This window comes from Camponotus floridanus, unplaced genomic scaffold, assembly GCF_003227725.1.
Source record: "Camponotus floridanus strain SB8 unplaced genomic scaffold, Cflo_v7.5 scaffold223, whole genome shotgun sequence".
Classification (NCBI taxonomy): domain Eukaryota; kingdom Metazoa; phylum Arthropoda; class Insecta; order Hymenoptera; family Formicidae; genus Camponotus; species Camponotus floridanus.
Window position 1 is genome coordinate 125,201 of NW_020229352.1, and position 17,265 is coordinate 142,465.

Sequence of the window (17,265 nt, forward strand, 5' to 3'; positions counted from 1 at the left end):
TGTAATTTGCAATTAACAATTCCATGTTTTTTCTTAAAAACAACTGTATGTTTTCTATATATATATATATACCTATATATATATATATATATATATATATATATATATATGTGTGTGTACAGGTCGAGCTTTAATGGAATTTCCAGTATTCGCTACAGCAATCCAGAAATGCAATACTGTTTTGAAACCTTATGGTATATTTGTCACAGATATTCTAATAAATAATGATAAACATATTCTTGATAACGTAGTCAACTTATTTGTAGGTCTTATTGGATTACAGGTATGAATATATATGTATAAATAAAATATACTATCTATGTATCCATGTATCTATCACGGAACTATTTCGTATTATCCAATTTTTATGAAACATTGTATCTTTAAAGATTAATATTTCATAAAAAGCTCAAAATTCTTGTGAAAGAAATTGAAAAGAACCTTTCATATATACGTCTTAGTTGTTATTATATATATGGCTTAGTTATGAAGAAGGATAAAGGGCATAGCAGAATAAGTATAATGTATACTACCCCCGCACAAATCTCGTTGAGACTTTTACCATAAGTTGACAGTAATGTAAAAATAAATTTTGCAAAATATTATATCTGAGAAACATTTTGTATGGGAGTTATGGAAGTTAAATTGAAAATCGAAGAAACGAATTTTCTCTTCAATGAGTGAATTTGACGAAAAAAATTATGTTATGAAGTTTGATGGTACGGTGTTTAAAAAAAATTATGAAAATATTTTTTTCAAAAAAACCGGCTGAAAAAAAATTTCGAATTTTTTTATAGGATGTATTTGAGATATTACTACCATTTTTTGCCAAAAAAATCTTCGACTCATCTAGTATAAAATATTTAATTTTCAAAACGATCGGAAGGGTATATCATAAAAAAATTGAACAGTTTGTGTGTGCCGCTGGACGTTGTACAATAAGCCACAGCTACCAGAGTGCAGATATAGCAGTTTGATTTTTATCTCCTTCACTCATGTACCGAGAATTTCAACCTGAGCGCTCATGCTTTGATGCGTGAGTAGAGGGGATAAAAACTGTGCTGTTGCATCTGCAAACTGGTAACTCTGTAACGATACACAGAGCACTCAGCATTCATTTGTTTTGCCTTGAACTATTACTGCGATCTGCAATTGTTTCCTTTCCATCGTTTTGTTTTCCATATTCATTTATTTTCTTGTTGTGGCTTATTGTACAACGTCCAGCGGCATATACAAACTGTTCAATTTTTTTAACTATGATATCCGATCGTTTTGAAAATTAAATCTGTTATACTAGATGAGTCGAAAATTTTTTTGGCAAAAAATGGTAATAGTATATCAAGTACATCCTATAAAAAAAATTCGAAAATATTTTGAAAATTTTTTTCAGCCGGTTTTTTTGGAAAAAATACTTTCATAATTTTTTTTAAACATCGTACCATCAAACTTCATAACATATTTTTTTTCGTCAAAATCGGTTCACTCATTGAAGAGAAAATTCGTTTCTTCGATTTTCAATTTAACTCCCATAACTCCCATACACAATGTTTCTCAGATGTAATATTTTGCAAAATTTATTTTTACATCACTGTTAACTTATGGTAAAAATCTCAACGAGATTCGTGCGGGGGCAGCATACAGTATACTTATCCTGTTATGCCCTTTGTAATATTTTACATTATTTAAAAAAAATGGAAAGTGTTAGAATGTATAAAAAAATTAAATATATTATAGATCGGAATAGTTGATCTTTTAATAAGCATTGGTATCACTCCTGATATTATAATGGGTCATTCCATTGGGGAATTGGTTTGTGGATATGCCGATGGATGTTTGATGGCCGAAGAAACCATTATGTTGGCTTATTATGTCGGTTTAGCATTTTCTGAATCAAAAATAATAGGTGGCTTGATGGCTGAAATTAATTTAGATTTTAAAACTATGAAGAATCTGTGTCCATCGGATATCGATGTAGCTTGTTATAATAGTTCCCATAATTATATTGTAAGTGGACCAACAAGCTCTGTGAAAGCATTCCTCACTAAGCTACAGGTTTGAAGAAAAAAATATAAATAATATGTCTGCGTCTAATAATATGCTTATAATTATGTTGAATAATTAAATAAGTTTATTTAAAAAAAATAATTTTTGTTTAGACTGACAACATTTCTGTAAAAGAAATTTTCTGTGGACATGTACCTTTTCATAGTCGTTACGTCGAGCCTGTGAGAGTTAAACTTTTGGAATACTTGAATCAGATATTGCCACAGATAGCCTCTCCGAGCTCAAAGTGGTTGAACGTGTTGAATGAATCTTGTGAATGGTTCAACACATTTCCAAATATCTCATATCTAGCAAAATATTATACAAATAATCTGTTAACCCCGGTAGTATTTTCAGAAGCCATGCATTTTATTCCAAACGATGCTGTGACGATTGAGATAGCGCCGCACGACATTCTACAATATATTCTTAACGATTCGTTAAAGGCAACTGTGACAAATGTCGCGTTATACAAATTCTCTCACAAACCAAACGTTGAAATATTCTTACACGGAATTGGAAAACTTTATAATGCAGGATTACAGCTGCAAATCGCAAATTTATATCCGGAAATTAAGTTTTCTGTGAGTCGTAATACACCGATGATTTCTCATCTAGCAAGGTAAATTTTGTTTAACCTGACATAAGATTCTTCAATGTTATGTTTACTACAGAAATATAGCGAATTTAGAAAAAAAAACAGAAAATTAAATTGTATTATTTTTAATGATGTTAAACACTATTATAATAAAGCTAATGTTTTATACATTGTTAAATTAATAACACGTTTTATAGATGGGATCATTCCAAAGATTGGTATGTATACCATTATTTTGGACAAAGAAAACTTGACATTGGAGAAACAATTGTTACTATTAATTTATTAGAGGAAGAATTTATGTATATGACCGGGCATGTCATTAACGGAAGAAATTTATTACCGGCTACAGGATATCTTTTCCTGATATGGCAAATGATCGGCTGGTTAAAAAAGCAAAATCATCTCGATATACCAATTGTATTTGAAGATGTCAATTTCCTACGTTCTACAGTTCTGTCAAAGCAAAATCCAGTCGATTTAACCCTTATGATCCAAAAAGGTAACTTATAATTAAAATAATATTGTGACTTCCTCTAGATATAAAAAGAATAAAAATTTTTTAAGACAAAATATGAATAAGGGAAAAATTTCAGTTGAAGAAAATTAATTAAGAAAAGTTTGTATCTAATAAAAAAAAATAAATTATTAACAGTTAGCCAATAAAGTAGTAGCAGAGCAAAAATTTCAGCAAAATTCAGTATATTGGTACTGCATTAAGCTTGTATTCTGCTGAGAAAGGCAGGTTTTTTTGGTAAACATAATATACAAGAAATCTTCTGTCAATTTACATTAAAAAATGTATTGTAAATTTGTTTGATTTATACATCTCAATTTTATTTTTGCTATTTTAATTAATATGTTGCTAAAATCTATGCTCGAAAACTTGTAATTTAGAGATATCATAGCTAGATTAATTTTTTGTAATTCATTAAAACTATTGGTTACCCAAAATATCTAAGTCGCATTTCTAACGCAACTGCATATCAGATCTACAACGTATTTGATCATTAATAATGCTATGCGAACACTTTCATTAAAATTTTTTTTTATTTATTTAAATATATTTTTATTTATTTTTATTTATTTTATATAGCAAGAGATACGATAGTGTCTTGCGCCAAGTTCATGCGGGATACTCCGTGTATCTATACGCGAGTCGGACAGTTGAGAATAATTCAGATAGATCAGATTCCAATAACGGCTGAATAGATTGAATTCTTATTAGGCTTAGTCGATAGAGTGAGTTCAAATAATATAAAGAAAGTATCTTTATTTTTGTGCTGCATGATCTATAATCGGAAATATCATAACGCAAAATCGAAATATAAAAATTTTCAATTAAGAAACGTCTTTATTTTCATCGTCATCAACGCATATGTACATAACACATAAAAAAAGAAAACGTACGTTTCCTAATCTCGACAGAAAATTACGCTAGCTTACGATATTAATGACATATGTGACATGTGTAACATCATTAGTGACATGTGTCATTAACCACATTTTGAGTAGTGATAAGTAATAAAGTGTAAGTTAAATAATAAATTATTAAAATATTTATTAAAAATTGGCAAATAAGAGCTAGTAAGGTATGAAAATTGGAGCTACTTTCGACAGAAGATTACGCTAGCTTACGATGCTTTACGATATTAATGACATATATCATTAGTGACATGTGTCATTAACTACATTTTGAGTAGTGATAAGTAATGAGGTGCAAGTTAAATAATAAGTTATTAAAATATTTATTAAAAATTGACAAATAAGAGACAGTAAAGAATGAAAATTGGAGCGCAATAATAAAGATCTATTTTACAAACTAAATATAAATATATATAATATAATAAAATATACATATATATATATATATATATATATATATATATATATATATATATATATAGGGTGGGCCATTTTAAGTGATCCACTCCAATAACTTTTTTATATTTGAATGTACAACAAAATGTTTCAAATAAAAATTGCTTGACTTCGAGGGGGACAGAAGATGGGTGGCAAAAATTTGACCTTGGATAGTCATTTGAAGGTCACATAAAGGTTACCTTTAATTTCTTAAATGGAATTTCCTATTTTTCATTGCATATTCTTGTAGCTTATCTCGAGAGCTTTCCAAAACACTATAATTAAGTACCTTTTCATTAAGTACTTTTTGAGTTATAAGGCTTGAAATAATTTCTTAATTTTACATAAACCATAAAATATCTAGTAAACCATTCATTTTTCGATTATCTTACCTTCATACTTTTATGTACAAAATAATGAGAGGAATCAATTGGTGTAAAGAAAACACAGTTGTTTCTAAGAAAAAATATGTAATTTGCAATTAACAATTCCATATTTTTTCTTAAAGACAACTGTATGTTTTCTTTACACCAATTGATTCCTTTCATTATTTTGTATATAAAAGTATGAAGGTAAGACAATCGAAAAATGAATGGTTTACTAGATATTTTATGGTTTATGTAAAATTAAGAAATTATTTCAAGCCTTATAACTCAAAAAGTACTTAATGAAAAGATACTTAATTATAGTGTTTTGGAAAGCTCTCGAGATAAGCTACAAGAATATGCAATGAAAAATAGGAGATTCTTGATATATATGTGTATATACAGGGTGGGCCATTTTAAGTGATCCACCCCAGTAATTTTTTTATATTTGAATGTACAACAAAATGTTTCAAATAAAAGTTGCTTGACTTCGAGGGGGACAGAAGATGGGTGGCAAAAATTTGACCTTGGATAGTCATTTGAGGGTCACATAAAGGTCACCTTCAATTTCTTAAATGGAACCCCCTATTTTTCATTACATATTCTTGTAGCTTATCTCGAGAGCTTTCCAAAACACTATAATTAAGTACCTTTTTATTAAGTACTTTTTGAGTTATAAGGCTTGAAATAATTCCTTAATTTTACATAAACCATAAAATATCTAGTAAAAAATTCATTTTTGGATTATTTTACTTTAATACTTTTATGTACAAAATAATGAGAGAAATCAATTGGTGTAAAGAAAACATACAGTTGTTTTTAAGAAAAAATATGGAATTGTTAATTGCAAATTACATATTTTTTCTTAGAAACAACTATGTGTTTTCTTTATAAATAAAATAATATTATTTTTCCGCTTTTTATTAATAAAACAAATAACGATAATTACATGTTTGATACCTTCCTTGATTAATAAGAAATTAATATGCAAAGGATTATATCAAATTGTGTTATAGTTATCGAGAATACTTGTCACAATCATTCCGAACTCCGGTGAAACGCATACTCCCTCCGTCTTTTTGCCAACCGTAGATTGGCAGCAGTCGGGAGTAAAAATTGCGTCATTTTTTAAATTAAATTTTTTTTATTCTTTTGTTATATAAATAATATATATTAATACAATATCACTGTTTTTGTAGCTAAGACAAGTTAGATACAATTTGTACATAAACTTGGCGTTCTTTTTAACCTTTTTTTTTAAAGGTAAGTTTTTGGGGATTTAACTTACTGCAAATTGTATAGTGACTGGTATTCACTACTTTTTTTCCAAGATTAAAGGCCAGTTAGAATTTATTTTTCGTTAAAAACATCCTCCCGTTATGAAACATAATATAAAATCTCATTATGAAACATGCAATAGAAACTTCCGCTTGTAAATTAAATATTCATACAAGAAATTGATAATTGTATTCTTATAGGTAGTTGCAAATTCGAAATAATCGAAGGAGACAGTGCTGTCGTCACTGGAACAGTACGAACTCCACTTAATATTGAAGACGAGAAAATATGTAGCGCATTTATTGATCGAAATGACAATGACAAAGAGGAAATGAATATAAAAGATATTTACAAAGAATTAAAACTTCGTGGTTATCAATATACAGGCGAATTTCGTGGATTAAGAAGCGCGTCAATCATAGGAAAGAATGGTCATATTGCCTGGACTGATAATTGGGTAACATTTATAGACAATATGTTACAGATGATGATTTTAGGGCAGAATTCGAGAAGCCTTTTTGTACCAACAAGAATTCTTAAAGTAATAATTGATCCAAAATCTCACATAAAACATATTGAAAAACTTTCAAATGGAAAAAAACGTAAGTTTATATTATCATAAATATACACAATATTTAAACAAATATTATTTTACGAAAGATATATACTTGATATACTATTGTCTTTATATCCCCAGAAGTCCTTGTACAAAATTATAAGCACTTAGATGTTTTGATATCTGGAGGAATAGAAATACACGGCGTGATAGCTACAGTTATATCTCGTCGACAAAATGTAGCCAATCCCGTTTTTGAAGAATACAAGTTTGTTGCTCATCGAGATCTAAATGTGATATCTTTGCAAGATGCAATAAGAATGTCGGTACACATTGCACTTGAATGTCACAATATGATAAATGTAAAAATCATCGAATTTATCGAAAAAAGCGATCAAGTGATGCCAGAGAATTTAAGTTCTTTATATGTTTATAAAATTTTAGACGACTTACCGCAAATTTGTTACAATATCAAAGTAGCGATCAATGAACGATTCAAAGATATTCCTTTGCCTGACAATATTTCTACGATAGAATTTGATAATCTGAAAAATGAAAATTGTTTGATGATCATGGGTTTCGGAATTTTAACAAAAAATAGAAACGATTTATACGAACAATTGTTATCTGGCATTATGTCAAAAGGATTTCTTCTGACATTGGAAGAGTTAAATGCTATCTACGATTATTCATGTTTGGACAAATATGGATTAAAAGTAATTTTGGAAAAACGCACCAACGATAAGACAATTATATTATTAAGAAAAATACAAGATTTTAAGATAAATCAGCAGATTGTGCATGTAAATAATTACGAATTCTCATGGATAAATAAGATTAAATCACTCATTAACGTAGAAAATGACAATACAAATACGAGGATTATAGTCGTCGCAGAAGGAGACTTCGAATGCGGTTTACTCGGCCTTGTTAATTGTTTAAAAAAAGAACCAGGCGGTGAAATAATTAGAAGTGTATTTATTTAAGATAGAGATGCACCTACTCTTTCATTGAGAGAATCGATATACATGAGACAACTACAGCTAGATTTACCTATCAATGTTCTACGTTCCGGCATTTGGGGATCCTACAGACATTTTCCATTACCATTATTAAAATTAAAACTCGTACAGAGTGCTTATGTTTCCCAAATGGTACGATTCCAAAACGATTCGATATTTAAGAAATTTGAAGTAGTGATAATTTGTGATTGTTCGGGATCGCAACTTTAAAAAGTTGCTCGCGTATCGTAAGCTTGACCAACACATGATTTCGCGAGAGATGAGTGATAGGATTGAATGATGTGCTTGCTTCTTTGATTTGTCACACAGTGACATCCACACACAAGTGACTATAAGTTTATTGCAATATGATACACGCTATTTACAATGTCTAAAAGCGTTCGAAGCGTGTACGACGCTATTTCGAGTGTTTTGAGCGCGTCGAGAATCGTGCGAATGGGAGCGAGACCGCAATATCCAATGGTTCGCGAAAGCGAGCGAGACAGCGCTTGATCCGCTGTCCGTGAGATTGAGCGAGACCGCACTATTCCACGGTTCGCGCGAGAGCGAGCGGGACAGCGCTCTTTATGAGCACACGAAGGAGCGGAGGCTCCTCCTCTTTACTGGAGTGGAGGCACTTGATTGTGTCATGGCACTCGCGCTCAGACTTTGAGTTCATGACGGCACCGGTAATGAGTCACACGTAATTCCGAACCGACACGGATTATTCGAGATCACAACTTTTGTTATATGTGCTCGCGTTCTAACGACTTTCTTTCATTTTGATAATCTAACACTCTCGATGATCAGATAATGACTCTCTATGTTCAGACAATGACTCTCGGTGAATGATTCAGGCGGAGAGAGGCTTTCTCCTCGATGATAAGGATTTGATCGCGAGTCGGGTGATCAAAATTGAGCCTATCCCGTTTCGTCTCGTCAAATCGCGTGATTTTTACGATTGCCTGATTGGCCAGGACCATGTATTTATCCGCGATCACACGGATCCTGACTGATTTCGCGAAACAAGGACGGCATTACATATTTTCGAGTTTGATTGCGTGCAAACGGATGGCGCCAGTATGACCGGGGGTGAATTTTTAATTAGAGTCGCATGGCGAATCCTGAACAGTGATACTTTCCTTCATAAATTAAATAATAAGTTTATATCTTACTGTAATTTTAAGTGGAAACTTGTTATATTTATTTTTTTTTTAGGTACGAGGTGATCTGAATACTCTTTGTTGGATGCAAAGTAGGATATCTTTCGTCAACAGTAATGAGGAAAATCTAGTAAGAGTAGTCTATGCATCTATCAATTTTAAAGATATCATGATAGCTAGCGGTAGACTCACCGAATCTATTACAACCGAGGGAAATAATAATTCTTTAATTGGAATGGAATTTGTTGGTTTTAATAAAATTGGGCAAAGAATAATGGGATTGTGTCCAATGGGGTAAGAAAATATTGAGTGATAAAAACTTGATAGAATCTTAATATGTGTATGAATATATTTTTGAAAAATAAACAATATAAAATATATAAATTTCTTATATTTAAATCAGAAAAGTTTTTGATAAAGTAAGAAATAAAAAAAATTGCTATATTTTACATACTTTTTTTTATTGTTAAAATATTATTCACAAAAAAGTTTCTTCGACTTTATTTTAATATAATATTTTTATATTTTTTTTCTAAGTTATATTATTTTCAGAGGAATGACAAATATTCACATAGCTGAAAAATATCATAGTTGGATCATACCCGACAAATGGACGATGGAAGACGCCGCGACGGTTCCTAGTGCATATAGCACGTGCTATTATGCTTTGTTTTTGAACGGTAAAATGAAAAAAGGCGACAAAGTGTTGATTCACTCTGGTACGGGAGGTGTTGGTCAAGCTGCCATTTATCTTGCCCTTTACAAGGGTTGTGAAGTGTTTACGACCGTTGGATCTATCGAGAAACGACACTTTATAAGAGAAACATTTCCCTCTATTCCCGAGGATCACATTGGAAACTCTCGCGATACGAGCTTCGAAGAAATGATTATTCAGGGAACGAGAGGTCACGGAGTGGATATTGTATTGAATTCTTTAGCCGAAGAGAAACTGCAAGCGTCCGTCCGTTGCTTAGCAAAGGGTGGTCGTTTTCTCGAGATTGGAAAGTTTGATATGGTTTCCAATAGTCCTTTAAAAATATTTGCATTTTCAAAAGGCATTAGTTTTCATGGCATTTTATTGGATAAGTTATTATTTTCTACAAAATCAAAGAATAAGGAAATAATATGGAACAAGTTCACAGAAGACTTAAAGAATGGCGCCATCAAACCGTTATGTAGAAAAGTTTTCGAAAAGGATGAAATAAAAACTGCTTTTAGATATATGGCTGCTGGAAAGCATATTGGAAAGGTACGATTGTTTTTAGTACGTATAATGAAACTTAGAATACGTATAATGAATATTAGAATTGAAATATTAAATTCTCAGAAAATGCATATTATTTCTGTGAAAAATGCATAATATCCTTCTATTTTCCTTAAATAAAACTTAATATTAAACGTAAGTTTAGGGTTTTATGTCGTAAACTTTTCCACTTTAAATATTTCTATCAAGAATGATCCATTCTTCTTTCCTCTTTACATACATTTGAAAAAACTCTGCTTCTTTTAAAGGTTTTTTATCAATTTTAAAAAATTTTTTTCTATTTTTTTATTGTACAACTATATTTTGTTTGACAATTTATTCTCATTCTTATAATTTTCTGTTATATCTTCATTTTTTTATAATAGCTTCTCGTCTTCTATGTTCTTATTTTTTCCTGACACTTCAAAATATAATATAATTTTATTTACAGATAATAATAAAAGTTCAAAAAGATGATGAACTGGATGCACCTATACTTGCACATCCCCGGTATTACTGTCTAGAACACAAATGCTATATCGTTCTAGGTGGTCTGGGTGGTTTCGGTCTAGAATTAATTGATTGGTTAATTTTACGTGGCGCAAAAAATCTAGTATTGACTTCGCGAACTGGGATAAAAAACGGTTATCAGCAATCAAGAATAACGTTGTGGCAATCTCATGGTGTGAATGTACAAATCATTACAGCTGCTAATACTTCGAAATACGAAGACTGTAAATCTATATTGCAATTTGCCGAAGAACAAGGTCCCGTGGATGCTATATTCAATCTAGCAGTTGTGTTGAAAGATAACATATTCAAGAATCAATCCCCACAATCATTCGAAGATTCCTTTATGTCAAAGGCAAGGACGACGAAAAGAATGGACGAATTATCAAGAACAATTTGTCCCCACCTTCGACATTTTGTCGTTTTTTCTTCCGTTTCATGCGGAAGAGGTAATGCAGGCCAAACAAATTACGGAATGGCAAATTCCGTAATGGAAAGAATTTGTGAAAAAAGAATGAGCGAAGGTTTACATGGTTTGGCTATACAGTGGGGTGCGATCGGTGATGTTGGACTTGTTGCAGATATGCAAGAAGACGACAAAGAACTTGTTATTAGTGGTACATTGCAACAAGGAATATCCTCTTGCTTGGACACATTAGAAGCATTCTTACTACAAGATCGGTCAATTATGAGCAGCATGGTTGTTGCTGAGAAAAAAAAAGATTCTGGCCAAGCAAGAAATCCATTTGAAGTGGCTGCAAATATTATGGGTGAGTTCATAAGTATTATATAAAAAATTCGTTTATCAAAATAAATTTTTAAAAAATGTAAATTTTATTAATTGTATTTTATTAATTATATCGCTATATAGTTTCAAAATTAGATAAGATCTGATTAAAATCACATGTGTAAATATTTAAGTCTTTCTCCAATTTGTAAAATAGGATTGAAAAATCCAAACACAGTGGCGCCAAACATGCCACTGGCTGAACTAGGCATGGATTCAATGATGGCAGTGGAGATTAAACAGATATTGGAGAGAGAATTCGATATTTTATTGACAGCACAAGATATTCGAAATCTCACTTTTGCAAAACTTAGAAAATTGACAAATACAGCTGAACAAGAAAAGTTGTACCAAAGAAATGACATCAAAGCTAATGTAAAGGATATGGATGGTTTAAAAATATTGACTCGAAAGCTTAACGATTCAGACTTGAATCCAAACATTTATATAAAACTCGCTATAAAGAGGGAAGTTGCTGGAAGTGAAATATTCCTTATATCAGGAATCGATGGCTCTGCAAGTGTATATAAACTGATAGGATCGAAAATTAAATCTTCAGCGACATGTTTGCAACACGGTGTAGTTAACATGCCAAATGTTACTCGTTCAGTAATGAAATCAGCAGCATATCTTCTGCCTGTACGAAATTATAATATAATCTATTTGAAATCTTTATTTCAATTGATGTATATTTAAACTTTAAACAATGATATTTATTTGATTATATATATTTGATTATACATACGCGCATGCATGCGCGTCATTTTTACGTACAGTTTCGTACATGTTTGCTTATTTTTCTAGCACGTATTGGAGAAAATACAAAGTCAAAAAGAATTTCGAATTGTTGGTTATTCATTTGGATCTTTAATTGCCATCGAATTAGCGAGATTATTAGAAGCTAAAAATTTCTCCGGACGTTTAATTCTTATAGATGGAGCTCCTGATCAAATGAAGTTTTTGTTTGAGAAATTTTTTTATCATACTACAGAACAAGAGCTACAAAATAGCATTTTACTATATCTAATAAAATTGTATCTTGACTCTAACAATGAAATGGTTAGTCAATTATTCAACTGTATTATGATTTTTGATCAATTATTAAAAATATATTATGACTTAATTAAATAAATGATTTTTTTTGCAAAAGTTATTTATTTAATTGTGTTTACACATATATAGAATATTAATAGAATATTATAAAGTTAAAATGAGTACAGTATATAGTATATAGTTAGAATGAGAGGAAAAATTATGAAATAATTTGTTAGAATATTATATATTTAAATATATAAACTAAATATTTTATTATATTATTATATAATATAAATTATAAAGATTTTTTCTAAAGTTCTTTTATTTTTTGTAATTTATATTATATGAAATAACATAATACAGGAATATTATTTTATCTTACAATTAAAATGTTTAAAATGCAAATTATTATTTTGTTATTATCATTTTGTTGTGCTAATAAAATATTATTATTCACAGCTTGAATTAGAACTAAATAAGTGCAATACGTGGAAAGAGAAATTAGAATTACTTACTGCTCGCTTTTCGAAAGCTATCAATGTATTAACTGTTGAAAATCAGAAATTTTTATGTTCGACGCTTTACGATCATATAATCGCTATACAAGATTATCATATAACATCATTGCCACGTCTTAAATCATCTATAATCTTATTAAAACCCACACTTATGCCTATCACTTTTACTGAAGAGGATTATGGTCTACATAAGGTAAATTTGATTAGAGAGACATAATATTTTGTCATTTTTAAGATTATTTTTATATGTATATAAAAAATATTTTTAGATTACCGAAAGTGCAGTACAAATACATTACGTGGAAGGTACTCATATCACAATAATGGACAATGACAAAGTGGTATCACTTATTAACGAAACATTGTAAATTAAAAAAATATGATAATAAATAATATGATAATTAAATCACATTAAAATAAAATAAATAAATATAATTAAAACTTAAAAAGTTATATATTTTTATTTTATAATTAATATTTTATAAATTTCTCTCTCTTTCTCTCTATCCCCATATGTATATATATACGAGGGTAGTTCGAAAAGTTCTCGGCCTAATATAGAGATGTTGCTAAGAATATCAAATGGCTATGATTTTTCTCAAGTTTAATCCCTCAGAGGGCGTACCGCACAGTTTCAGACAGATTCGTTCGCTAGTTTGTTTACTGTGCTCGAGTAAAACAGACAAGATTTGATACTTCTCCAAAAATGGATAAAATTGAATATCGCGCAGTCATAAAATATTTCGTTTTAAAAGGATTAACGGCAACAGAAATAAAAAACGAGCTGGATTCCACTTTGGGAGACTCTTCTCCATCATTTTCAACAGTGAAGAAATGGGCTGCTGAATTTAAACGTGGCCGTTCATCCATCTTTGACGATGAACGTTCGGGTCGCCCGAAAACCGCCACGAATGAGGAAATCATTCAAAAAATCCACGATAGCGTGTTAAATGATCGACGAGTAAAAGTGCGTGAGCTTTCTAACATTGCAAACATCTCAATAGATCGTGTTCACAATATCTTACATGAACATTTGCATATGAGAAAGCTCTCAGCGCGATGGGTGCCGCGTTTGTTAACGGTCGATCAGAAACGCATTCGAACGAACATTTCTCAAGAGTGCTTGGACTTGTTTAAACGCAATTCAACCGAATTTCTGCGACGATTTATCACTGTCGATGAAACATGGATTCACCATTACACGCCAGAGACGAAACAACAATCAAAACAATGGGTGGAAGCGGGTGGAAGTGCTCCAAAGAAGGCAAAAACAGTTCCATCAGCCGGAAAAGTCATGGCGACTGTTTTTTGGGATTCGCAAGGTGTGGTGTTCATAGATTATCTAGAAAAAGGCAAAACCATCAATGGGGAATATTATGCAGCATTGCTGGAGCAATTGAACGATGCTATTAAAACCAAACGTCCTCATTTGGCAAAGAAAAAAGTGCTTTTCCATCACGACAATGCACCCGCTCACACGTCTTCAATTGCAGTTGCAAAGCTCCATGAATTGCGTTCCGAATTGTTACCACACGCACCATACTCGCCAGATTTAGCTCCCAGTGACTTCTTTTTGTTTCCGAATATGAAAAAATGGCTGGCTGGAAAAAAATTCACGTCAAATGCGGAGGTCATCGCTGAGATGGATGCTTATTTTGGAGGCTTAAGCAAATCGTATTATACTGAGGGTATAAAAAAATTAGAACATCGTTGGTCTAAATGTATTGAGTTGAAAGGGGACTATGTTGAAAAATAAAAAAGATTTTTGCTGGAAATCATGTGTTTTCTTTGCCAGGCCGAGAACTTTTCGAACTACCCTCGTATATATATATATATATATATATATATATATATATATATATATATATATATATATATAGGGTGTCCTTCCATAGATGTCCGAGCACATATCTCGCAATTGGTTGAAGTTACATGAAAGTGTAATAAGAGAAATTTGCACGGCTCTGAGTCAGCTACAAAATGCAAGTAAAATTTTTTTTTTACTCGTGACCTTTTCGAGTTACGTAGGTCAACATAGTTTTTTTAAATGGATACATATAATTTTTTTTGCATATTTATATAGTAGGAGTCATTGCAATCAAAATCATATGTAGTAAAAAATTGCTACTATGCATTGTTTACGAGATAATCGGCATCTTATGTATTAAAGTAATTGGTTTTCCACACCACAATTTGAACGACAAGATTCAGACTACATAATATTTTGAAGTCGGTTACGTCGAACATGATCTTCAACTCGTCAAAATACGACTACTTGATTTGTAAATAAAATATTTGTATAGCACGGAGTATAAATTAGTACAGTGAATCTGTTAGTCAGTTGTCTACGTATTTTCAATGAATACGTATGTTATACATACATTGTAGACGAAAATAACGATCTTTACAATTACTGAAAAGTGTGATATGCTCGAGATATGGCATTTAAGTATACGTAATGAAAATGAAGCACGGTTACTCTATGAACAAAAATATCCAGAACGAAGGATACCAAACAGTCGTACATTTCGACGAGTTGAAAATCAATTACGTCAAACAGGATCGCTAATAAGACAGCAGCGTTCAATCAGAACAGATGAAGAAAAAGAGACAAATGTGCTATTAAGTTTTATTGAAAACAGACGTACATCCATAAGAGCAGTAGCACGTAATTTAGAAATATCAAAAAATTACGTGCACGCTGTATTAAAGAAATACAAATACAAACCGTTTCGTGATAATCTAGTGCAATTCTTACACGAAGGAGATGCAGATCGTCGATTAATGTTCTGCCATTGGCTTCGAGTTAACTATCGCATTGACATTGATTTTCTTAAAAAAATATTATGGTCTGACGAATCTTGTTTTTCAAATTGTGGTATGGAAAACCGACATAACTTGGTCCGATGTGAATCCACATGCGACAAGAGATAGAGGTTTTCAACGCAGATTTTCAGTGAACGTGTGGTGCGGAATCATCGGAACGAAAATTATTGGACCTTTCTTTTTCAATGGTCATCTTAATGGGAACAGATATTTGGAATTTTTGCAAACTACTTTCTCAGAATATTTACGCGATCTTCCGTTATTAATCTTTCGAGACATTATTTTTCAACAAGATGGTGCTCCAGCGCACAATACACGTGCTGTAGTCAACTTTTTAAATGATAGATTCCCTAATCGTTGGATAGGTACTAATAGTCCTATGCGATGGCCACCGAGATCTCCGGACTTGACACCTTGCGATTTTTTTCTTTGGGGATATATTAAGGACATTGTCTATGCAATTATTCCTGAAAATGAAGAAGATTTACGATATAAGATCACTAGAGCTGTTGAAGGCATTACAGCAGAAATGTTGCAGTCAACAATGGAAAACGTTATAAAACGCGTTGAATGCTGCATCGAACATGATGGTAATACTTTCGAGCAATTAATGTGTTAATAAATGTTTCATGAAAAAACAATGTTTGTTTACTTTCTTAATCTCTTTGGCATTCCAAACCACGTTCAAAAATACTTACAATCCAATTTACTACTTTAATACTTAAGATGCCGATTATCTCGTAAACGATGCATAGTACAATTTTTTACTACATACGAGTTTGATTGCAAATGACTCCTACTATATAAATATGCAAAAAAATTATAGGTATCCATTTAAAAAAACTATGTTGACCTACGTAACTCGAAAAGGTCACGAGTAAAAAAAAATGTTTACTTGCATTTTGTAGCTGACTCAGAGCCGTGCAAATTTCTCTTATTACACTTTTATGTAACTTCAACCAATTGCGAGATATTTGCTCGGACATCTATGGAAGGACATCCTGTATATATATATACAGCGTGTGTCAAAAGTTCCGGGACGGCTGGATAATTTGAAAAATACGCATCACAGAGGAAAATTACCTAGACAAAAGTTGTAGGATTTTTCCCGGGCAATCTGACGGTGACCTTAGATTTGACCTCGGATAGTCATTTGAAGGTCACATAAAGATTACCTTCAACTTCTTAAATGGAACCCCCTATTTTTCATTGCTATCCTTGTAGCTTATCTCGAGAGCTTTCCAAAACACTATAATTAAGTACCTTTTTATTAAGTACTTTTTGAGTTATAAGGCTTGAAATAATTTCTTAATTTTACATAAACCATAAAATATCTAGTAAACCATTCATTTTTCGATTATCTTACCTTCATACTTTTATGTACAAAATAATGAGAGGAATCAATTGGTGTAAAGAAAACACATAGTTGTTTCTAAGAAAAAATATGTAATTTGCAATTAACAATTCCACATTTTTTCT

General features: G+C 31.3%; 2 protein-coding genes across 2 annotated transcripts in view; both read left to right on the top strand.

Annotated features, from left to right (window-relative positions):
* LOC105250609 (fatty acid synthase) overlaps positions 1-7,645 on the top strand; it is a 25,863-nt gene extending 18,218 nt beyond the window's left edge. The window contains exons 7-13 of the mRNA XM_025408706.1: positions 123-283; positions 1,735-2,052; positions 2,157-2,665; positions 2,839-3,143; positions 6,348-6,749; positions 6,845-7,506; positions 7,592-7,645. Coding sequence (XP_025264491.1) covers positions 123-283; positions 1,735-2,052; positions 2,157-2,665; positions 2,839-3,143; positions 6,348-6,749; positions 6,845-7,506; positions 7,592-7,645 — 2,411 coding nt within the window. The remainder of the gene's footprint in view (positions 1-122; positions 284-1,734; positions 2,053-2,156; positions 2,666-2,838; positions 3,144-6,347; positions 6,750-6,844; positions 7,507-7,591) is intronic.
* LOC105250610 (fatty acid synthase-like) lies at positions 7,524-13,367 on the top strand. Its single transcript, XM_025408704.1, has 8 exons — positions 7,524-7,857; positions 8,923-9,161; positions 9,420-10,116; positions 10,562-11,390; positions 11,565-12,046; positions 12,212-12,466; positions 12,902-13,153; positions 13,230-13,367. Exons 1-8 carry the CDS (start codon positions 7,732-7,734, stop codon positions 13,326-13,328), a joined length of 2,979 nt encoding a protein of 992 aa, XP_025264489.1. The 5' UTR covers positions 7,524-7,731; the 3' UTR covers positions 13,329-13,367.
* The last annotated feature ends 3,898 nt before the right edge of the window (positions 13,368-17,265 follow it).

Excerpts from the sequence above, each read along its gene's own strand:
- LOC105250610 (XM_025408704.1), top strand. The coding sequence starts at position 7,732 with ATGAGACAACTACAGCTAGATTTACCTATCAATGTTCTACGTTCCGGC. Across the intron at positions 12,047-12,211 it reads CAGCAGCATATCTTCTGCCT|CACGTATTGGAGAAAATACA; the intron begins GTACGAAATTAT and ends TTATTTTTCTAG. Across the intron at positions 12,467-12,901 it reads TTGACTCTAACAATGAAATG|CTTGAATTAGAACTAAATAA; the intron begins GTTAGTCAATTA and ends TATTATTCACAG.